The 24,402-nt window shown below is 37.4% G+C and overlaps 1 protein-coding gene across 1 annotated transcript; it reads right to left on the bottom strand.

Moving 5' to 3' along the window:
- Nucleotides 1-7,022: 7,022 nt before the first annotated feature.
- LOC100676389 (olfactory receptor 5D13-like) lies at nt 7,023-14,924 on the bottom strand. The gene is made up of 2 exons (XM_064289106.1): nt 14,896-14,924; nt 7,023-7,965 (listed from the first exon to the last, which is right to left on the bottom strand). Exons 1-2 carry the CDS (start codon nt 14,922-14,924, stop codon nt 7,023-7,025), a joined length of 972 nt encoding a protein of 323 aa, XP_064145176.1.
- Between the last annotated feature and the right edge of the window lie 9,478 nt (nt 14,925-24,402).

The following is a 24,402-nucleotide window of genomic DNA, read 5'->3' as shown; positions in this document are numbered from 1 at the left end:
GGGGGTTCTTTAATAATTCTAAGTAACTAACAGCCATATATGTTGTGAATGTTCACTCCCAGTCTGTTTATACTTACTCCTAATCTTTGGGCTTCCTATTCATGTTCTTAATGATATATTTTTGTGATGACAAATTTTGATTTTAGATTAAGTCACGTTTATCAGTTATCACAGAGATAGACCTGTATGCTTTATTCCAGTCGCTGGAGATGTTTGCTAAAGTATGTAATGCATTTAAAATTATTTTTTATGGAGTGAAGTAAAGGACAAGATTTCTCCCATTCAATTACCGTGTTTTCCCTGGCACATTTTACAAATCAATTACATACTGGTTTATACCTGAACTATATATTATTTACAAATTTTCTCTCTTTTTTCTAAAATAGCATTTCCTGTGTTTACTGTTACTGTTGCTGTTGTTACGTGTCATCCAGTCAGTTGACTCATAGCAACCCTATATACGAAAGAACCAAACACTACCAGGTCCGGTGCCACCTTCATAACCATTGTTATGTCTGAGCCCATTGTTGCAGCCACTGTGCCAATCCATCTTGCTGAGGATCTTCCTCTTTTTCACTTTTTTTTTTTTTTTTTACCAAGCATGATGCCTTTTTCCAGAGACCAATCCTTTCTGATTACATGCACAAAGCATGTGAGACGCAGTCTCGCCACCCTTGCTTCTAAAGAGCACTCTGGCTCTGCTTCTTCCAAGATGGTTTTATTTGTTGTCTTGGCAGTCCATGGTTTATTTTAAATATTCTTCACCAACACCCATAATTCAAAGGCATCAATTCTTTGGTCTCCTCTATTCATTGCCCAGCTTTCACATGAATATGAGGTGATTGAAAACACCATGGCTTGGGTGAGGCACACCTTATTCTTCAAGGTGAAATCTTTGCTTTTTAACACTTTAAAGAGGTCTTTTGCAGCAGATTTGCTGAATACAATATGTCTTTTGATTTCTTGACTACTGCTTGCATGTTGTTGTTAGGTACTGTCGAATCAGTTCCAACTCATAGCAACCCTATGCACAACAGAACGAAACACTGCCCCAACCTGCACCATCCTTACAATCGTTGTTATGCTTGAGCTCATCGTTGCAGACACTGTGTCAATCCACCTTGTTGAGGGTCTTCCTCTTTTCCTCTGACCCTGTACTCTGCCAAGCATGATGTCCTTCTCCAGGGACTGATCCCTCCTGAAAACATGTCCTAAGTATGTAAGAACACAGTCTTGCCGTCCTCGCCTCTAAGGAACATTCTGGTCACACTTATTGCAAGACAGACTTGTTCATTCTTTTGACAGCCCATGGTATATTCAATACTGTTTGCCAATACCACAATTCAAAGGTGTCAACTCTTCTTCTGTCTTCCTTATTCATTGTCCAGCTTTCACATGCATATGATGTGATTGAAAATACCATGGCTTGGGTCAGGCGCACCTTAGTCTTCAGGGTGACATCTTTGCTCTTCAACACTTTGAAGAGGTCCTTTGCAGCACATTTGCCCAATGCAATGTGTCTTTTGATTTCTTGACTGCTGCTTCCATGGCTGTTGATTGTGGATCCAAGTAAAATGAAATCCTTGACAACTTCAGTCTTTTCTCCATTTATCATGATGTTGCTCATTGGTCCAGTTGTGAGGATTTTTGTTTTCTTTATGTTGAGGTTTAATCCAAACTGCAGGCTGTGGTCTTTGATCTTCATGAGTAAGTGCTTCAAGTCCTCTTCACTTTCAGAAAGCAAAGTTGTGTCATCTGTGTAATGAAAGTTGTTAATGAGTCTTCCCCCAATCCTGATGCCCTGTTCTCCTTCATATAGTCCAACTTTTCTAATTATCTGTTCAACATACAGACTGACTAGGTATGGTGAAAGAATACAATCCTGACGCAAACCTTTCCTGACTTTAAACCAATCAGTATCCCCTTGTTCTGTCCAAACAACTGCTTCTTGATCTATGTAAAGGTTCCTCATGAGCACAATTAAGTGTTCTGGAATTCCCATTCTTCACAGTGTTATCCATAGTTTCTTATGATCCACACAGTCAAATGCCTTTGCATAATCAATAAAACACAGGTAAACATCCTTCTGATATTCTCTGCTTTCAGCCAGGATCCATCTGACATCAGCAATGATATCCCTGGTTCCACATCCTCTTCTGAAACCGGCCTGAATTTCGGGCAGTTCCCTTTCTATATACTGCTACAACTGCTTTTGAATGATCTTCAGCAAAATTTTGCTTGGGTGTGATATTAATGATATTGTTCTATAATTCACACATTCAGTTGGATCACCTTTCTTGGGAATAGGCATAAATATGGATCTCTTTCAGTCAGTTGGCCAGGAAGCTGTCTTCCATATTTCTTGGCATAGACGAGTGAGCACCTCCAGCGCTGCATCTGTTTGTTGAAACATCTCAATTGATATTCCATCAATTCCTGAAGCCTGTTTTTTTGCCAATGCCTTCAGAGCAGCTTGGACTTCTTCCTTCAGCACCATCAGTTCCTGATCATATGCCACCTTTTGAAATGGTTGAATATCGACTAATTCTTTTTGGCATAATGACTCTGCGTATTCTTTCCATCTTCTTTTGATGCTTCCTGCTTCATTTAATGTTTTCCCCATGGAATCTTTCACTATCTCAACTTGAGGCTTGAATTTTTTCTTCAGTTCTTTCAGCTTGAGAAATGCCGAGCGTGTTCTTTTCTTTTGGTTTTCCATCTCCAGTTCTTTGCACATGTCATTATACTTTACTTTGTCTTCTCTTTGATATCTTCTGTTCAGTTCTTTTACTTCATCAATTCTTCCTTTTGCTTTAGCTGCTCGGCACTCAAGAGCAAGTTTCAGAGTCTCCTCTAACACCCATCATGGTCTTTTCTTTCTTTCCTGTCTTTTCAGTGACCTCTTGCTCTCTTCATGGATGATGTCCTTGATGTCATTCCACAAGTCATCTGGTCTTCGGTAACTAATGTTCAATGTGTCAAATCTATTCTTGAAATGGTGTCTAAATTCAGGTGGAATATACTCAAGGTCATATTTTGGCTCTTGTGGACTTGCTCTGATTTTCTTCAGTTTCAGCATGAACTTGCATATGCGCAATTGATGATCTGTTCCACAGTTGGTCTCTGGCCTTGTTATGACTGATGATTTTGAGCTTTTATAGGTGTTGATTATTGATCCAAGTAAAATGAAATCCTTGACAATTTCAATCTTTTCTCCGTTTATCATGATGTTGCTCTTTGGTCCAGTTGTTAAGATTTTTTTCTTTACAATGAGGTGTAATTCATACTGAAGGCTGAAGTATTAAATTTTCATCAGTAAGTGCTTCAGGTCCACTTCACTCTTAGCAAGCAAGGTTGTGTCATCTGCATTATGTACGTTGTTAGTCTTCTTCCAATGCTGATGCCCTGATCTTCTTCATATAGTCCAGTTGCTCCGATTATTTCCTCAATGCACAGATTAAATACATGTGGTGAAAGGAGACAAGGCTGACACACACTTTTCCTGACTTTAAACCACACAATATCCCATTGTTCTAGCAACTGTCTCTTGATCTATGCACAGGTTCCTCATGAGCATAATTAACTGTTCTGGAATTCCTGTTCTTCCCAATGTTATCCATAATTTGTTATGATCCACACAGTCCAATGCCTTTGCATAGTCAATAAAACACAGGTAAATATCTTTCTGATATTCTCTGCTTTCAGCCAGCATTCATCTGACACAAATGCACTTATTATAACACTTTACTTTGTCTTCTCCAGCTGTCCTTTGAAATCTTCTGTTCAGCTCTTTCACTTCATCATTTCTTCCATTTGCTTTAGTTACTCAATGTTCAAAAGCAAGTTTCAAAGTCTCCTCTGACAACCATTTTGATCTTTTCTTTCTTTCCTTTCTTTTTAATAACCTCTTGCTCTCTTCATATATGATGTCGTTCCACAACTTATCTGGTCTTCTTTCATTAGTGTTCAACACATCAAATCTATTCTTGAGATGGTCTCTAAATTCAGGTGGGATATAGTCAAGGTTGTGCTTCTAATTTTCTTCAGCTTCAGCTTGAACTTGCACATGAGCATTTAATGGTCTGTTCTGCAGTAGGCCACTGGCTTTTTTCTGACTGATGACATTGAGCTCTTCCATTGTCTCTTTCCACAGATGTAGTCAACTTGTTTCCTGTGTATTCCATCTGGTGAGGTCCATGTTGGCGAAAAACAGTATTTGCAATGAAGAAGTCATTGGTCTTGCAAAATTCTATCATGCAATCTCCAGCATTGTTTCTATCACCAAGGCCATATTTTCCAACTACCAGTACTTCTTTGTTTCCAACTTTCACATTCCAATCACTAGTAGTTATGAATGCATCCTAATTGCATGTTTGATCAATCTCAGAATTCAGAAGTTGGTAAAAATCTTCAATTTCTTCATCTTTGCCCTTAGTGATTGGTGGATAAATTTGAATAACAGTCGTATTAACTGGTCTTCCTGATAAGCGTATGGATATTATACTATCACTGACAGTGTTGTGCTTCAGGATAGATCTTGAAATGCTCTTTTTGATGATGAATGCAATGTCATTCCTCTTTAAGATGTCATTCCTAGCATAGAAGACCATATGATTGCCCTTTTCAGAATGGCCAATATCAGTTCATTTCAGCTCACTAATGCCTAGGGTATCAATGTTTATGTGTTCCGTTTCATTTTTGCTGATTTCCAGTTTTCCTAGATTCACATTTCCTACATTACACATTCCAATTATTAATAGATATTTGCGGCTGTTTCTTCTCATTTTGAGTTATGCCACCTCAGCAAAGAAAGCAACAGTAAATACCCCCACCAACCTGACAATTTCTTGCAAAGTGGGGGTTTACGTGTTGCTGTGATGCTGGAAGCTATGCCACCGGTATTGTTTTGTAGTAAACCTTCCAACCCTTCAATTATTGTCTTCTTTTTTAAAATAGCTTTGGGTATTTTAGTTATTTTCATTTCTATACATATTTAGAACCAGCATGTCAATTTTTTCAACTAACTTTTGATTTTGATTGAGACTGTATTAAATCAATAATTTGGAGAGAATTTATATCTTAATATTCTGATCAGTGTATATGCTGTATCTCTCCATTTATTTCCACTTAAACTTTTTCCCAGTGATGTTTTCAAGTCTCCACTCTATGATCTTGACAAAGTTTAGTAATTTTATTATTTAAACTTAGTATGTTTTACAACTAATTTTTTGTTTATATTTCATATTTCTATGAAAATGATGTTTTCACTTAATTTTTTTTCTGTTCATGAAAATAAGTTGGTGTCATTTCAAACTAGTTCTATAAGTTCATGATGTTAATTATAATATCCAAGGTAACTACTAATAAAATAATTAAAAAACATACACAAAAAAGATGAAAATGAAATCAAAATGGCACACTAGAAAACAATGAATAAACAAAAAGGAGAGAGATAAGAATGGAGAAAAAATAAGCCAACTATAAGCTGTCTTCAAAAGACTTACTTTAGATCCAAACATACAAATGGGTTCAATATGAAAGGATGGAAAAAGATATTTCATACAATTTGTAATCAAGAGAGAGCTCTGGTACCTATACTTATATTCTACAAAGTATTGTTGTATTTCCCTGGAACATTTACTTGATTGTGTATGGCATCTGGTGACAATTAAAAGTTAAATAAGGAACACAATACTATTTTTATATATCATGGTATGTTGAAAAAAAGTATTATATGTTGCTAAGCAAACAGAATAGAATACAAAATATTCTAGTAATGGTTTATATTGAAAGAAAATACAATTTTTCACATAGGATAAAATGCTCATTCTTTATACAAAGCGAGTTACATTTCATACTTTGTAATTAGATTAGGATCATGACACTGGAAAATTTATCAAGATATAATCTAACTTCAATCACAACAAGCAGTGTCACTCAGCAAAGACAGTCATTTCATAAAATGATCCATTACTTTATAAAGGCTTGTGTAAAACCTATTATAGTTAAGTTATATTTATCTGAAATATCAAGAAAGGATATTTTCCATGGGGTAATATTTACCTAAAACTTAAGTAGATTGAAATATTGGATCCAATTATTCATTCCTCTATCTATCTATGCTCCTTGCCATGTAACTTTTAAGCTCTACAAGAGGCAGACATAATTATTTAATCCTTGACTTTGGTCTCAGCTATGTGATTCATAATGCCTAGTAGAATATAACAAAAACAGTTGCTTGAAAAGCTTTTGTTAAGGCATGTTTCCTTTTGTAACTCAGCCACTGACATTGGAAGAGCATACACTAGCTACCCAGATGGTCCAAGAAGGATCACAGATACATGAAACGGAGCTGTCCAATCAATGTACACACCTATTGCCCTGAGGTGAGTTCATCAGCCAAGATCAGACAAAATAGGAGGACCCCATGTATTAGCAAAGCATAATATGTTTGAGTCTCTTAGTATACGACAGAAAATAAAATTTATATTACCAAATAAAATTTAAGCCACCCATATTTTGGACCGTGTTGAGGCAGAGATATGTCTTATGTGCATATTAAAATATGAAATTAATATTTTCAATATGTTTCATGCATGAGTGTTGAACAGATAGATCTTTGTTTACTATGTTTACTGTATTGTGCTATGATGTATCCTCTCTCTTGCTAAGCTATACATTTTCAGAACATCTCTATAAATCCATTCTCAGAATGACTTCATTTACATGGGTAGCCACATTGCCATACGCACTAACTCAGAAAACTTTAATTGCCAAATTCTGATTCAAGAGCCTTAGTTTAAATGAACCAAGCTTTAATTACCATCTTACTAATTATTTTTCAACTAATTTGCTAAGCTGTAAGGAAAAATGTTATTGGTTGAGCAATCAAATGCGGAGTTACATTGGACACATGCACTGCTTTGCTATTTGAAAATGAATCTGAATCAATATAACAGCTTTAACACTTAGGCAGCTCTCACAATTCTCTGGAAAAATGAATAAATAAATCTTTACCAACTTTACAGTTTGTGACAGGGTAACTTGGTATTCACTAACTTCCTAACTGCCTCCTTCACATCTTTGTTCCTGAGGCTATAGATCAGGGGATTCAGCATGGGGATGACCACTGTGTAAAACACAGAGGCCTCCTTGACCATGATTCCTGAGCCCTTGGAATTAGGCACACAGTAGAGAAAAAGGATGGTTCCATGGAAGATGGTGATGGTAGTTAGGTGGGAGGCACAGGTGGAGAAGGTCTTGTATCTCCTCCCAGTTGATGGCTTCTTCATGATAGTGATAAAAATGAAAATATAAGATGTAAGAATGATCATAAGGCTACTTATTTCATTGAATGTGGCCGACACTAAAATGATCTCCTGACTAATGTAGGGGTCAGAGCAAGACACGGCAACAATGGCAGCATGCTCACAGACAAAGTTGTTTATGAAGTTGGTCTCACAGAAGGATAATGTCAACAGAAAGTAGGTGAATGTCAAGGAAGAGACTATACTCCAAGAGTATGAGGCAGCCACCAAAAAGAGACAAAGCTTTGGGGACATTGCAACTGTATAGAGCAAGGGATTACAAACTGCTAAAAATCGATCATAAGCCATCACTGCCAACATGTATGTTTCAGCCACCGCAAATATGCAAAGAAAGAAGAATTGCATGATGCACCCTATGAAGGAGATGGTTCTGTCTTCCACAACCAAGTTTTCTAATAGTTTAGGGGTAACTACTGAAGAGTAACAGAAATCAGCAAAGGACAAGTGGCTGAGGAAAAAGTACATGGGGTTGTGGAGTTTAGGGTTGATCCTGATGATCATGATCATGCCCAGGTTCCCGACAACAGTGACCATGTAGATGGTCAGGAAGACCATGAAGAGGGGCACCTGGAGGTCTGAGTATTCTGAGAATCCCAGGAGGATGAATGTGGCTCCAGTACTCTTATTTTTTTGGTTTCTGTTGAGAAAACAAGAAATTTGATTATCATGAGAAACAAAACTTGAATTAGGCAGTAGAAAATGAAAAAAAGAGAGTTTTATTGAATGTCTATAAAGATTTTGTGGAAAATACTTGTTTGCTCCTCTTAAATTATTTGGATATTTATAACTTACTAAAATCACACTTATACAGTGATTATAAATTTTGTGCAAGTGGAATATTAAAGAACAAATTTGAGGAGAATAACAAAAAGAGAGTAGATACTGCTATATTTCAAACAACCAAAATCAGTATCATCAGAGGCAGCTCCTTCATGGGAAGGACCACTTTTTCTGTTAGTATGAATTTGAGTTTCTTGAAAATAATTGTTTTATAGGAAATGCAGCTTAAAAATTTCTATAGTTTCTCAATAAATATCATGGAAGAAAAAATAGGGACAGTGTTAGGAGCCCTAATACATGGCATAAAGAGTATACAAAACATTATTAAGAATGCAGAAGAAAAACTAGATAACTGGGAGCTCCTAAAAATCAAACATTTATGCTCACCCAAAGACTTCACCAGAAGAGTAAAAAGACTACCTACAGACTGGGAAAATTTTTTAGCTATGACATTTCAGATCAGTACTTGATCTCTAAAATCTACATGGTACTGCAAAAATTCAACTACAAAAAGACAACCCAATTAAAAAATGGGCAAAAGATATGTATAGACACTTCACTAAAGAAGACATTCAGGTAGCTAACAGATACGTGAGGAAATGTTCACGATCATTAGCCATTAAAGACATGCAGATCAAAACTACGATGAGATTTCATCTCACTCCAACAAGGCTGGAATTAACCCAAAAAACACAAAATAATAAATGTTGGAGAGGCTGTGAAGAGATTGGGACACTTAAGCACTGCTGGTGGAAATGTCAAATGGTACAACCACTTTGGAAATCTATATGGCGCTTCCTTAAAAAACTAGAAATAGAGCTACCATACGATCTAGCAATCCCACCCCTTGGAATATACCCTAGAGAAATAAGAGCCTTTATACGAACAGATATATGCACACCCATGTTTATTGCAGCACTGTTTACAATAGCTAAAAGATGGAAGCAACCAAGATGCCCATCAACAGATGGAATACTACACATCGATAAAGAACAGTGACGAATCTCTGAAACATTTCATAACATGGAGGAACTTGGAAGGCATTATGCTGAGTGAAGTTAGTCAGTTGCAAAAGGACAAATATTGTATAAGGCCACTATTATAAGAACTTGAGAAATAGTTTAAACTGAGAAGAAAACATTCTTTTGTGGTTATGAGAGGGGGGAGGGAGGGAGGCTGGGAGAGGGGTATCACTAATTAGATATTAGATAAGAACTACTTTAGGTGAAGGAAAAAACAACACAGAAAACCGGGGAGGTCACCACAACTGGACTAAACCAAAAGCAAAGAAGTTTCCTGAAGAAACTGAATGCTTCGAAGGTCAGTGTAGCAGGGGTAGGGGTTTGGGGACCATGGTTTCAGGGGACATCTAAGTCAATTGGCATAATAAAATCTGTTAAGAAAACATTCTGCATCCCACTTTGAAGAGTGGCATCTGGGATCTTAAAAGCTAGCAAGCAGCCATCTAAGATGCATCATTTGGTCTCAACCCACCTGGATCAAAGGAGAATGAAGAACACCAAGGACACAAGGTAATTTTTTTTTTTTTTTTAAGAGACAGAAAGGGTCACATAAACCAGACACTATATCATCCTGAGATCAGAGGAACTAGATGGTGCCTGGCTACAACTGATGACTGCCCTGACAGGGAACACAACAGAGAACCCCTGAGGGAGCAGGAGAGCAGTGGGATGCAGACCCTAAATCCTCATAAAAAACCAGACTTAATGGTCTGACTGAGACTAGAGGGACCCTGGTGCCCATGGCCTCCAGAGCCTCTGTTGGTCTGGGACAGGAACCATTCCCGAAGCTAAATCTTGGACAATGGGTTGGAGAGGGATGCTGGTGAGGAGTGAGCTTCTTGGATCAGGTAGACTCTTGGGATTATGTTGGCCTTTCCTGCCTGGAGGGGAGATGAGAGGGTAGAGGAGGTTAGAAGCTGCAGAAATGGGCATAAAAAGAGAGAGCGGAGGGAGAGAGCGGGCTGTCTCATTAGGGGGAGAGTAATTGGGAGTATGTAGCAAGTGTATATAAGTTTTTGTGTGAGAGACTGAATTTATTTGTAAACTTTCACTTAAAGCATAATAAAAATTAAAAAAAGAAATTTCTATAGTTTCTCCTTTTCAGTTATCAGCAATTTACTTAGAAACCTTAATTTTTTTTTTTTTTAAATGTTAACAACACAGGAAAAGGTCAAGATAAAATTGTCTTGATTGGGCTATTTTCCTTTTCAGAATCTTCATTAATCTGCTCAAGCAACACTTCAAATATGCTACAGCTCTGCAGTAGAAGTCTACTGATTTTTTTCATTTATGACAAAATTTTTTTTTTTTAATGTTATTCTCCAGTAGCTATCATAACATTCTTCAACAGGTGCTCACCACCAAATATGTACTGTGTCATCATTGATAAAAATAGTTGAAGCAATAATTCATATAAATCTCGTCCTTTGCAAAGTGGAATTTGGGGAAGATGGGTAAATGACAAATAATTACAACTATAAAAGTACTGGACACTGCTCTTAAATGTTATTCTGCAGCAAAAATAAGTTTTTCTGAATCAACTTTTCGGCTATGCAAAGACCAAATGTCAGGCTAGAGACCAAACTCAAACACATACCATCACGTGCTTGACGCCATTGGGACAGAGCCTCAGAAATGAAAAATTGGCTTTCTGTATCAAGTACAGTTGGCTGGGGTCATTTTATATTTCCTTTGTAGTTCACAATGCCTACTCACTAGTTTTCTTTCTAAATAAGTGCCATATGTCTACTCCTATGGAGTTGGGACATACCTGAAGAGACTTGGAGTATGAGAAAACCCTGCAGGCCACTAAGAAGCAGAAGTCAAGGGTATCCCTATATTCTCAGAGAAGCCCTGCACTCCTAAACTCCAGGACAGGAACAGAAGGGAAACGAGCTCTTTCTGGACCTGGCAGCATGTCTTCAGGCCCATCCTCCCCTAAGTACTCCCAGCCTCCTTCCTGTTGCATTGGACAAATAAGAATTAATCCTAATATATCCTTAATATCTATTGTTTAGTTATTTACTGATGCCAAGAGATGCATAGGACATTTTTCATCAGTCTTTGCTAATTTTCATATGAAGCTTTCCCTCATGGTTTCTCACACATATCATCTTTTCCCATTAGCTAATATCATTCCATCATGCTCTCTGGAAATAAATGATATAATAGTTACCAAGTAAGGAGTATAATAGAAATGCTTCCTTATTTATATCTTTCACAAGTTGAAGACTGATAATTTGTAAAATTACCACCAAGTCTAATGTTGTCCCTGAAAGTGGAGTTAAATAAACCTGAGATATTTGATGACTACTGTCACTTTTTTCTTCATGGAAATAATTTTCGTGGTGGTGTTGAAAGTGGTGATTAGAATACGGAAACATTCACTTGCAATTCGATTATTTTCACTCAGGCACTGACTTCTCTACCATCTGAACATTCCTCATAGAAATACAGCTGGGTTTTATTTAGCCACTCCTAGTCTAAGGAAACCCTGGTGGTGTAGTGGTTAAGAGCTACGGCTGCTAACCAAAATGTCGGCAGTTCAAATCTACCAGACACTCCTTGGAAACCCTGTAAGGCAGTTCTACTCTGTCTTTCAGGGTCGCTAGGAGTTAGAATTCATTCCACAGCAATGGTTTTAGAAACCTTGGTGCAGTGGTTAAGAGCTTTAGCAGCTAACCAAAAGGTCGGAGGTTTGAATCCACCAGGTGCTCCTTGGAAACCCTATAGGGCAGTTCTACTCTGTCCTATAGGGTTGCTATGAGTCAGAATCTACTGGATGGCAACGGGTTTTTTTTTTCCCCCAGTCTGATTTTTATAATTACATTTTCCCCATTCCCTTTTCTAAATTCCCATCACTTTGCATCTCTCTCTAGTTTTATCAGGTATGAACATGTAGGAAAAATATTTCTCAAAGACTAATTAGTCAACCATTCCTTTACTACCATTTTATATAAGGCTTCAGCACTACTCAGCTAGATTGCAGCCACATATTTCTAATAAAACTTGTCAAATTTATTTCTAGAATTATTCTCAATAATTCTATGCAATATGCAAAAATAATTTTCCATGATCACTTTATCCTGATAGTCAATGTTTTTTGCTATCCAAATGATATTGTTTAGTAAATTCATGTTGTCAGGCTGGCTTTTCCAAAATTGTCCGAGGTATCTGTATTCTGCCTTAGCTGCATTACCACTAACTTCTGCTTCACTTATCATGGTGAATTTATTCAGCTCTGTTAAGCAGCACATGCTCATTTGCATAAAGTATATTTTCCCATTTTTTTCTATCTCTTGTAATGCTTTATTTTTCCCTCACCTTATTATAGATATTATGTATTTTTTCTTGTCATCTCTATACATACAGATCTGAAGGTTTATAGCTGTCAATTACCATAGTTGTATCCTATAATGCAAGCTCAAGTTGAAACTGAACAAAATTAGAACAAGTCCATGAGAGCAAAAGTACAACCTTGAGTGTATCCCATCTCAAAAACAGATTTGCCACATTGAACACTAATAAAAGAAGACCAGGTGAATCGTGGATTTACATCAAGGGTATCATACATGAAGAAAACAAGAGGACATTAAAAAGACAGGAGAAAAAGAAAAGACCTAGATGGATGTCAGAAGACACCCTGAAACTTGCTCTTGAATGTCAAGTAGCTAAAGCAAAAGAAAAAATGATGAAGCAGAAGAGCTGAACATAAGATATCAAAGGGCAGCTTGAAAAGACAAAGTAAAATATTATGAGACATGTGCAAAGACCTGGAGTTAGAAAACCAAAAGAGAAGAACACGCTTAGCATTTCTCAAGTTGAAAAAACTGAAGAAAAAAATCAAGCGTCAAGTTGCAATAGAGAAGGGTTCTAAAGGGAAAATATTAAACAATGCAGGAAGCATCAAAAGAAGATGGAAGGAATACACAGTCACTATACCAAAAAGGACTGGTCGACATTCAACCATTTCAGGAGATAACATATGATCAGGAACCAATAGTACTGAAGGGAGAAGTCCAAGCTGCATGGAAGGCACTGGCGAAAAACAAGGCTCTGGGAATTGATGCAATACCAACTGAGAAGTTTCAACAAAGGGATGAAGCACTGGAAGTGTCACTAGTCTATGCCAAGAAATTTGAAAGACAGCTGCCTGGCCAACCAACTGGAAGAGATCCATACTTACGCCTATTCACAAGAAAGGTGCAGGGAAATACAGAAATTATTGAACAATATCATTAATATCACATGTAAGCAAATTTTGCTGATCATTCAAGACTGGCTGCAACAATATATTGACAGGGAACTGACAGAAATTCAAGCCAGATTTAGAAGAGGGCTTGGAACCAGGGATATCATTGCTGATATCAGATAAATCCTGGCTAAAAGCAAAGAATAACAGAAAGATGTTTACCTGTGATTAATCTGCTGTGCAAAGGCATTTGACTATGTGGATCATAACTAATTATGGATAACATTGAGAAGAATGGGATTTCTGGAACTCTTAATTGTGTTCATGAGGAATCTGTACATGAATCAAGAGGAAGTCTTTCCAGCAGAACAAGGGGATACTGCATGGTTTAAAGTCAGTAAAAGTGTGTGTCAGGGTTGTATCCTTTCACCATACCTATTTAATCTGTATACTGAGCAAATAATCAGAGAAGCTGGGTTATATGAAGAAGAACGAGGCATCAGGATTGGAGGAAGACTCATTAACAACCTGCGTTATGCAGATGATACAACCTTGCTTGTTGAAAGTGAAGAGGACTTGAAGCACTTACTGATGAAGATCAAAGACTACAGCCTTCAGTATGGATTATACCTCAATATAAGTAAAACAAAAATCCTCACAACTGGATCAATAGGCAGCATCATGATAAATGGAGAAAAGATTGAGGTTGTCAAAGATTTAATTTTACTTGGATCCACAATCAACAACCATGGAAGCAGCACTCAAGAAATCAAAAGATACACTGCATTGGGCAAATCGGTTGCAAAAGACCTCTTTAAAGTTTTGAAAAGCAAATATGTCACCCTGAGGACTAAGGTGCTCCTGACCCAAGCCATGGTGTTTTCAATTGCCTCATATGCATGTGAAAGCTGGACAATGAATAACGAAGACCACAGAAGAACTGAAGCCTTTGAATTGTGGTGTTGGTGAAGAATATTGACTATATTATTAACTCCCAAAAGAATGAACAAGTCTGTCTTGGAGGAAGTACAATCAGAATGCTCCTTAGAAGCAAGGATGGTGAGACTATGTCTCACATACTTTAGGCTTGTTATCAAAAGGGATCAGTCTCTGGAGAAGGACATCATGCTTGGTAAAATAAAGAGTCAGCATAACAACCATTGTGAGGATGGCGCAGGACCAGGCAGTGTGTCATTCTGTCGGGCACAGGGCCACTATGAGTGGGAACCAACTTGAAGGCATTTAAAAGAACAACAAATAATTTATAAATTTGTCTGTCATTGCCACCTTCTTTATCAGGCATTATAGGAATTTGTGAACGAGGCCCATATTTGACTATTTCTTATTAACCAAAATGCCTTTTTCCTGATGAGAAAGCTGGGAAATATCATTTGAAAGTAAGGATGTGTAACGGCATAACACCTTGAGGCTTGTCCAAGCCAAACTGACTAGATTTTAAAAGACTAATCTGTTTGTCTATTTAATAGACATGTGTGTTCATTTCCTGCAAAGATTATCATAACTCAATATTTTATTTCTAAAGCGAAATAAAACATGTTTTGAATAAACTCACCTAAATACAGATGCACTTGAGTGATTCATTGACTGGAGATTCCTTTGCTAAGATTGATGAACTCCAAGAATTCTCCTGATCAGTATTCCATTAGGATAGAAGTCAACCTAAAAATACTGGCACAGGTCCACAGTATGTTATTTCATATAAACAACTTTTCTCCAACCCATTAAGAAAATCCAGCGTTAGCAGAGAGAAGCAGGCTGAACAGCTAATTTCTGGCACCAAACTGTGTCATCATATCCACTGGGATGTGGACCAAAGAGAATATCATGGAAGCATCACCTGGGAGGCACAATCTGAGCCATTAGATAAACTTTGTCCCATGTGATATGTTGTTGTAGATTGTTTTTTAAAAGCTTTGGAGACATGTATCATTAACTTTTCCCCATTCATCTTAAAAAAAAAAAAAATTAACCAGAATGAATACACATTTATTTTATACACATGTAAATTACACAAATGTGCAATGAAAAAAATCCATTTGTAAAACATCTATTGTTTATCTTCTTTTTTAGTAATCATTTTTATTTCTTTTTATTGTTGTAAAATTTATATTTTTAATCCATAACCAGTTGTAGTGCAAGAATATACATAAATGGAATTGATTTTAAACTTATCAATTCTAGTATTTTTGTAGATGTCCTTAGATTTTATGCAAGTTATCATAACATCTGTGAATAGAAATAGTTTTAATGTATTCCTTCCTAGCATAATGGCTACATTTTTCTTGCTTAATTGCAGTGGCTGAGACTGCCAGTAAAATGTGGATTAAAAATTACGAGGGTGGACAGTTTTGCCTTACTCTCAATATTAAGGGAAAAGCAATAATATTTCACCTTACAGTACTATGCCAGATATAGGCATTTTTATAGAAACTATCAGTTTTTGGAAGCTTCTACTGCTGGTTTTAGCACAATATTAATAAACTAAAAAGGAAAAAGCTTATGATCTTCTCAATAGATGCAGGAAAAACCATATCACAAAATGCAACATCAACTTTTCATAAAAAGACTGAAAACTAGGAATAAAAAAAAAAAAAACTTAATCTAATAAATAGCATCTATGAAACATACCACAGCTAACATTGTATTTAGTGTAGAAGACTAAATGTTATCTTCCTAAAAACCCAAAAATGTTATCTTCCTAGGATCAGGAAAATGTGTCAACTCTCAGCACTTCCATTCAGCATTGTCTGGGGGTTTTAAACACTGCAATAATACAAATAAATTAATTAATAAAAGCTATCCATATGACATGATCATTTATGAATAAAATCATATGAAATCTACATAAAAAGTCATTAGAAATAAAACTGGCATGAAACCTAAATAGACAAAATTTAGTTTTATTTTTATATATTAGCAAAAATGAGTAAGAATTTATATTAAAATATAGTTCCAATAAAATATCATAAATATTCAAAATTTTTAGATGAACCTGGTGAAAATGTGCAGGATCTGTGCACACAAAACATTAAAGAAGACCAAATCAATGAAGAGATATGATACTTTCATGATTTGGAAAACTCAATACTGCTAAGATGTCATCTCTTCTAGTTAATATATAAATTTCATGCAATCACAATAATAATCCCAACAGAACTTTTGTATCCATTGTCAACCTAATTCTAAAATCCTTGGACTATAATCTAGAAATAATTCCAAGAATGTATAGCAAAATGATGTTTGACCACAGTACAAATGCAACTCAATGGAGTAAGAGTGGTGATTTAAAAAAAATGATACTGAAGAAGTTGAATATCCAGATTAAAAAAAATAATGAACTTCAATAGATAACTTGGACCATAAATAAATAAATATGGACAATAAAAAAAATAGATATAGATATATAACCTAAAATTATAAAATGCCAAAAGAAAAAAAAGAAAATCTTTGTTATCTTGAGGAAGTAAAAGGTTTTTTTTTTTTTTTAATTCCACTGCCAAAAACACAATTGATGTATCGGACTTTACTCACATTGGGAATATCTGTTTGTTAAAAGACACTAAGAAAATAAGAGACCAACCACAGGATAGTAGAAAATATTTGCAAATAACACATTTTACAAATATATATGTATGTATAGACAGAATCTAAAGATACAAAAATAACCCTTGAAAATTCTATAAAAATAAAATAAATGCTATTAAAATTGAGAAAAGGATTTGAACACTTTACCAAAGAAAATAAATAGCCTTCAAAAGATCACATGAAAGATATTCAACTTAATTATTCATTTGTTGTTATTAAGTTGGCTCCGTGTTGACCTTATGCATAATAGAACAAAACATTGCCAGGTCCAGCACCACATTCATGATCCTTGGTGTGTTTGAGTCCGTTGTTGCAACTATTGTGTCAATAAAACTCATTGAAGGTTTCCCTCGTTTCCACTGACCCTCTACTTTACCAAACATGATGTCCTTTTCTAACAATTGGTCTTTCATGATGCCATGTCTAAGTAAGCAAGCTGGCCACAGCATTCTCTGTTCCAAAGAGCATTCTGATTGCATTTCTTCTAAGACTGTTCTTTTGTCAGTCTTTGTCAACATCACATTATCCATTATCCAACTTTCACAAGCTATGAAATAATTGAAAAGACATGATTTGGATTAGAAACACCTAATTCATCAAAGTGACACCTTTGCTTTATAAAGTTTAAAGAGCTCTTTTGTTCCAGATTTACTCAGGGTAATAAGTCGTTTCTTTCTCGTCAGCTGCCTCCATGAAGACTGATTCTTGACCCACGTAGAATAAAATTGCTGACTTCAATTTGTTCTCCATTTATCATGATGTGGTTTATTTGGCCAGTTATGAGAATTTTAGTTTTCTTCATGAGCAGATGTGATAACGGGTTGACCTAACCACAGCAGGCAATAACTACAAAAGGCCGATTTGTTTCTCGGAATCTGCAGGACTTCAAACAATAAGAAACTACATCAAAGGGGTAGGACAGAGTGCTCTAATCTGTTCAATAGACTGCGGACATGCATACCAGAACTAAATAACAATTTACCCCAGAAAGTGAGTTAAAGATCTACCCAATATCACATGTAGCCCTCGTAACAAAAAAACAACCATCACATGACAGACTCAGGACCCCTGAACCAAAAGACCAAATTGTGAGAAAAGAAAAACAAGAAGTCACCCAATCTTGATGTTAGTTCCTTGTCTTTAAGAAATCATAGTCTGTAAGTAATTTATTCATAAGTAATTTTCCAATAATTATAAAGACCATGGTGAAAGATGCCTACTCTTAATTAATCAGCCCATCAGAATTGTGTAAAAAGCACTTACAGATTGTGCTTCTTTGGATTTTGATCTGTTTATAGTCTGAATGCTTGCAGCCAATTTCCCATTTTCATTTTCTGATACGTTATAGTAAACATTTTCTTGTTGCAGAAGGCTTTGATGAAAGTTGTTTCACTACAACAGATTGGCACAGCGAGACCAGGGTCTTCAGGAGCAAATTCCTCACAGGATCCCCAGGAGACCTGGACTGCTTATTGGCATTCTGCTTCTTGTACTCTGTGTCCCCTTCAGAAATCCTCCTACTGAAATAAGTGCTGTTGCAGTATGAAATTTATTGCCTTTCTGCATAATAGGAAATATCATTGTGACATATTTCTCTTAAAAAACAGGTTTGCTATCTTTTGTTTGAAGCTTCATTTTGAGATTTTTGAGAGTCCCATCTGGAGGTCTTTTAGTAAAACTGCAGTTCTTGATTTTATGATTATGTTTCTGTTTCTCCTTTTCTGTCTCCTGTTCTTTTCTGCATTATCTACGAAAGAAAACAGGAAATAATAAGAAGAAGAATGAAAAGAGACCTCCTTCTCCCTACATGGTTCAAAAGTCTGATGCCACTGCTGGTCAATATTTAGAAAAATGGTACAATGTCACCAAGGACTATGAGACTGAGTAGTGAACGCTATGAGAAAATTTTGATCTGGCTAATATTATATTTAAGATGAAAACCAGAAAGTCAACATTCTCATGTAAAGCAACACCAGTGGGAAATTTTTTATACTTGGTATTTTGAGATATCTCAATGACATCATCACATACTTGCCTCCCTACAAGAAGTAGTGTCCAAGCAAGCCAAACAAATTCAAACATTGTAAAAAAGGGTTGGAAGGCAGTACAAAATTAGACTCAGTCAAATCATTGCCTTCTAATCTCTATCCAGACTTAGATAATTTGGTTTTATCTGAAATGCCATTTGCTAGGTCAGAAGATATTGAGCTTACCAGGCCCTTCATAATTAAACAAAGGGCCAAAAGCAGGAACTCTGAGATCTCCTTCCACCTATTGTCTAAAGCAGAACTTTGGGCCTTTGTAAATGAGTTTCCTGATCTAAGGGAAAATCCTGATAAGTTTATTCATGAATTTAGGATATTAGTTGAAATATATGAGCCAGGTACCACTGATATCTGTAATTTAATACACGTGTTGTCAGACCCTAGTGATAAGGCATTGTTGAACAGAAGCAGTGAAATGGATAGATCCTGAAAACAATTTAAGGTTCCCTATTGGGGCTTTAAGTAAAACTGTTAGAAAAGAAACCAAGAAATTAATAGGTGAACTTATAAACTATTTCTTCAAATTTTTCTCTTCAAAAATCAATAAGGCAAAATTTCAAGTTTGGAGCCAAGAAAAAGATGAATCTATCTATATAGAGATGGGTTAATTAAAATGTTTATAGAATGTTCAGGGTTAAAAAACTACTGATGAAGAGGCTAAGGTCATCTTTAACTTGTTATTTATAGGAGGATTGATTAGTGAATTAGCCCAAATGGTAAAAAGGCATCAGTTAAATTGGAAAAGTATTGATACTTCTGAATTACCCACTTCAGCCTATAAATTAAACCAAACTACGTATTTTACATGGAAACTAGATTCTTTAGTAAAGAGAGAGAATTATATAAAGGAAATGGCTCACAAGGTTACAGAGGTTGGAAAGTCCCAAGTCCATGGTCAGGCTGGATGGTTCTCCTGACTCATGTAGCTGCAGGGGTGGTGAACCCAAGATTAGCAGGGCAGATAATAGGAATCTGGGTCACAGGCTGTGGAAGCCAAAACGTTCAAAACCTGCAGAGGATCTGGTGGGACACTGACTCACAGAGTGTGGAAGTTAACAAATACCAGTATGTAAGCTGCTATCTCAAGTCCCATAAACTGGTGGTCAGAAGAACAGGAGACAGGTGCAGAATCCAGAGCTAGCAAAAGCCCACGAGTCTTTCCAGAAAGTCCACCTATGTTGAATGCAGGCCACAGCCCCAAAGACACTCCCTTTTAACTGATTGACTACTCACACCAGATCCCATCATGGAGGTGATCACATTATTATACAGTTGCCAGACTATGTCATAACTGCCAGACCACTGAGAATCATGGCCCAGCTAAGTTGACACACAATCTTCACTATTACAGTCTACCCCTTGTTAATCTGGCACCTGTACACATCTCCTTAAACCATACATAATCTCTTATTAAAAACAATTGTAAGGTCATATTTGGGCCTAACATGATACAAATAACACTCATACAACCAAAAATGCAACTAGCCTCATTTGCATCTTATATTTTTTAAGTGAAGAAAACAAAAATATTAAAAGCTCACTTCCAAGGAAGAAATACTCACAATAGTTACAGTTCTTGTTTCTGCAACTGGTCATGTAGTCGTAACTGAAATTTAAAAGTACCTCCCATTCTGTATTCCCTTTGCCCTCAGCATGCACCTCAGCTGGCCGTGGTTCTTTGCCTGGAGGGGTAACCCAAATCTTCATTCTTGAAGGGTCCAGGCCATTAATAATCCTGTTGGAATTCAGTTGTAGTTTTCAGTTGACTTTAATCACAGGGCATGGTAGTACTAAGAGACTCCCTAAGGTATCTCTTGCATTCCAGACACACTCTTCTTTACCGCCATTATGTAGTATCAATCCAATTTCCTCTTGGTGATCACGATGGATCACAGCATCCAATATGATAACTCCCTTCTTTGCCTATCGATCCAGAGGCATAAGGATCCCAGAGTGGCCAGGTGGCATTCTTAAGCTCCAGGTCTATGCAATCAGTGATGTATCTCCAGGTGGGAACATTCCTACTTTTGAATCTAAGTTCTCTAGACCCACAGAGCATAGGGTTATGGGGACAGGAAGCAAAAATTTTACAAGTGACACACTAGGGGTAATAGTGAGTTGTGCCATTTCCATTTCTACCACCTGATTCCTGGATCCATAAGTTCTGGTTATGTGAGAAACTACACCATATATTAGATGCTGGTTTAGAGCATATCTGCCTCCTGGAGGACATTGCCCCAAGGCATTACCACATAGCTAGTGCCATAATTGTGTCTTTAGAAGGCCATTCCATTGTTCCATCAAGGCAGCTGCTTCAGGATGATGGGGAACATGTTAAGACTAGTGAATTCCATGAGCACAGACCCACTGCTGCTCTTCATTTGCTGTGAAGTGAGTCCATTGATCTGAGGCAATGCTTTGTAGGGTACTGTCTTAGTTATCTGGTGCTGCTATAATAGAAATACCACAAGTGGATGGCTTTAACAAACAAAAATTTATTCTCTCATAGTCTAGGGGAAACCCTCATGGCGTAGTGGTTAAGCGCTATGGCTGCTAACAAAAGGGTTGACAGTTTGAATCCTCCAGGCACTCCTTGGAAACTCTATGGGGCAGTTCTATTCTGTCCTATAGGGTCTCTATGAGTCGGAATCGAGTTGACGGCACTTTTTTTTTTTTTTTTTTCCATAGTCTAAGAGGCTAGAAGTCCAAATTCAGGGTACCAGCTCCAGGGCAAGCCTTTCTCTCTCTGTTGGTTCTGGAGAAAGGTCCTTGTCATCAATCTTCCCCTGGCCTAGGAACTTTTCAGAGCACAGACTCCAGGTCCAAAGGACACCCATTTCTGTCTCTTCTTGCTTGGTGGTAATGAGGTTCTTCTGTCTCTCTGCTTGCTTCTCTCTTTTACATCTCAAAAGACATTGACTCAAGACACAACCTAATCTTGTAGACTGTGCCCTGACTTATTAACATAACTGCCCCAAGCCTGCTCATTAACATAATAGGTGTAGGATTTACAACACACAGAAAAATCACATCAGATGAAAAAAATGGTGGACAATCACACAATTCCGGAAATCACAGCCCAGCCAAGTTGACACATATTTTTAGGGAACACAATTCAATCCATAACAGGTACCATGATGGTAGATAAAGTATTCTGTAAGTCCATGGATGGTACTTTTGGCAGAAGCATTGCATGCAAGGAAGGCAAATCTGTATCCAGAGTAATTGTCTATCTCAGTAAGAACAAAAATGTTGCCCCTTTCCATGATGGAAGCAGTCCAATGTAATAAACCTGCCATCAGGTTGCTAGCTGATCACCTCAGGGAGTGAAGCCCTATCGGGGACACAACGTTAGTCTCTGTTGCTGGAAGAGTTGTTGTAGCCAAGTTGGCCTTGGTGAGTGGAAGCTCATGTTGCTGAGCCCATGCATAACCTCCAACCTCCCACCATGGCCATTTTGTTGATGGGCCATTGGGCAATAACAGGAGTAGCTAGGGAAAGAGGATGCCTGGTTTTCACAGAAGGCATCATCCTATTTACTTGATTGTTAAACTTCTCCTCTCCTGAGGTCATCCTCTGATAAGCATTCGCATGAGACACAAATACTTTCACTTTTTGGGTCATTCAGAGAGTTCTATCCACATACCTCTTTCCTATACCTCCTTGTCTCCAATTTTCCAATCAAGTTCATTTTAAGTCCCTGATCATCCAGCCAAATCATTCACCACAGCTCATGGGTCAGTAAACAATTGCACATCTGGCCATTTCTCCTTTTAAGCAAAGTTAGCAACCAGTGCACAGCTCAGAGTCCTGCCCATTGGAAGGATTTCCCTTTCATTACTGTCCTTCAGGGAGGTTCCAGAAAGAGACTGTAGTTCTACCAGTATCCACTTTCGAGTGGTGCCTGCATATTACACAGAACCATCTGGAAACCAGGCACCAGTTTTCACTTCCTCAGTCAAAAGATCGTAAGGACTGTCCATGACGACATAGGTGCAGACTGGGAGATGGAAGGTAATGTGACAGCAATTGACACCACGGGCTTTTGAGCAACTTCCTCACAGATCTTTCTTGTGTCTTCAGGTCCTGCTCAGGCCGGATCTTGTATATACCACTTCCATTTAATGAGGGAGTATTTCTCTGCACATCTAACTTTATGGCTCTGTGAGTCAGACAATGCCCAGTTCATGAGAAGCTCTGACCACATGGTGACTTGTTGGACTATGTTTAAGTATTCAGTCTCTAGTAAGGCCTAGCAGCAAATCAAAGACGTTTCTCAAAAGGAATGCAGTTATCTGCAGAAAATGTCAGGGCTTTGCTCAAAAATCTAAAGGATATGTGCTATGATTCACCAATAGGGACCTGCCAAAGACTCCAAACAACATCTCTATCTGCCACTGACACTTCAAGCACCATTGGATCAGCTGGATCATACAGCCTAACTGTCAGAGCCACTTGTACCACAGCTGCAACCTGTTCCTGAGCCATCTTTTGGTCTGGGCAACACTCAAAACTAACAGCTTTTCAAGTCACTTGATAAATAAACTGGTGAAGCACACCCAAATGAGGAATACGTTGCCTACAAAATTCAAAGAGGCCTACAAGGTATGATGTCACATTTTTAGTTGTGTGTGGGGGGGAGGGGCAGATACAATAACATTTGCTTTAGAAGGAATACCTCGACATGCACCTCACCACTGAACCCCAAGATATTTCGCTGAGGTGGAAGGTACCTGAATTTTTGTCACGTTAATTTTCTAGCCTTTAGCATGCAAATGTTTTAGCAGTAAGTCTAGAGTCATTGACACTTCTCCCTTACTAGGTTCAAGCAGCATAATGTCATCAATGTAATGGACCAGTGTCTTAGTCATCTAGTGATGCCCTAACAGAAATACCATGAGTGGATGGCTTTAACAGAGAAAAATTTATTTTCTCACAGTCTGGTAGGCTAGATGTCCAAATTTGGGGCATCAGCTCTAGGGGAAGACTTTCTCTCTCTGTATGCTCTGGAAGAATGTCTTGCACATCGATCTTCCCATGAACTAGTAGCTTCTCTGTACAGGAACCTTGGGTCTAAAGGACACACTCTGCTCCCAGTGTTTCTTTCTTGTTGTATGGGGTCCCCAGATCTCTCTTCTCACTTCTCTTTTATATCTCAAAAGGGATTGGCTCAAGACACTATGTAATCTTGTAGACCTCATCAGTATAACTGCCACTCATCTGACTTATTACCTCATACTGATAGGATTTACAACACATAGGGAAATCATATCAGAAGATAAAACTGTACACAATCATACAATCATATGAGGGAATCATGACCTACCCAAGTTGACAGATATTTTGGGGGGACACAATTCAATCCATGACTTTCCACTCTTTGGCCCCCCAAAATTCATGTCCTTGTCACACATAAAACATATTCGACT

Source organism: Loxodonta africana, chromosome 7 (genome assembly GCF_030014295.1).
Source record: "Loxodonta africana isolate mLoxAfr1 chromosome 7, mLoxAfr1.hap2, whole genome shotgun sequence".
In the NCBI taxonomy this organism is placed as follows: domain Eukaryota; kingdom Metazoa; phylum Chordata; class Mammalia; order Proboscidea; family Elephantidae; genus Loxodonta; species Loxodonta africana.
This window is presented reverse-complemented; position numbering and strand designations above follow the sequence as displayed.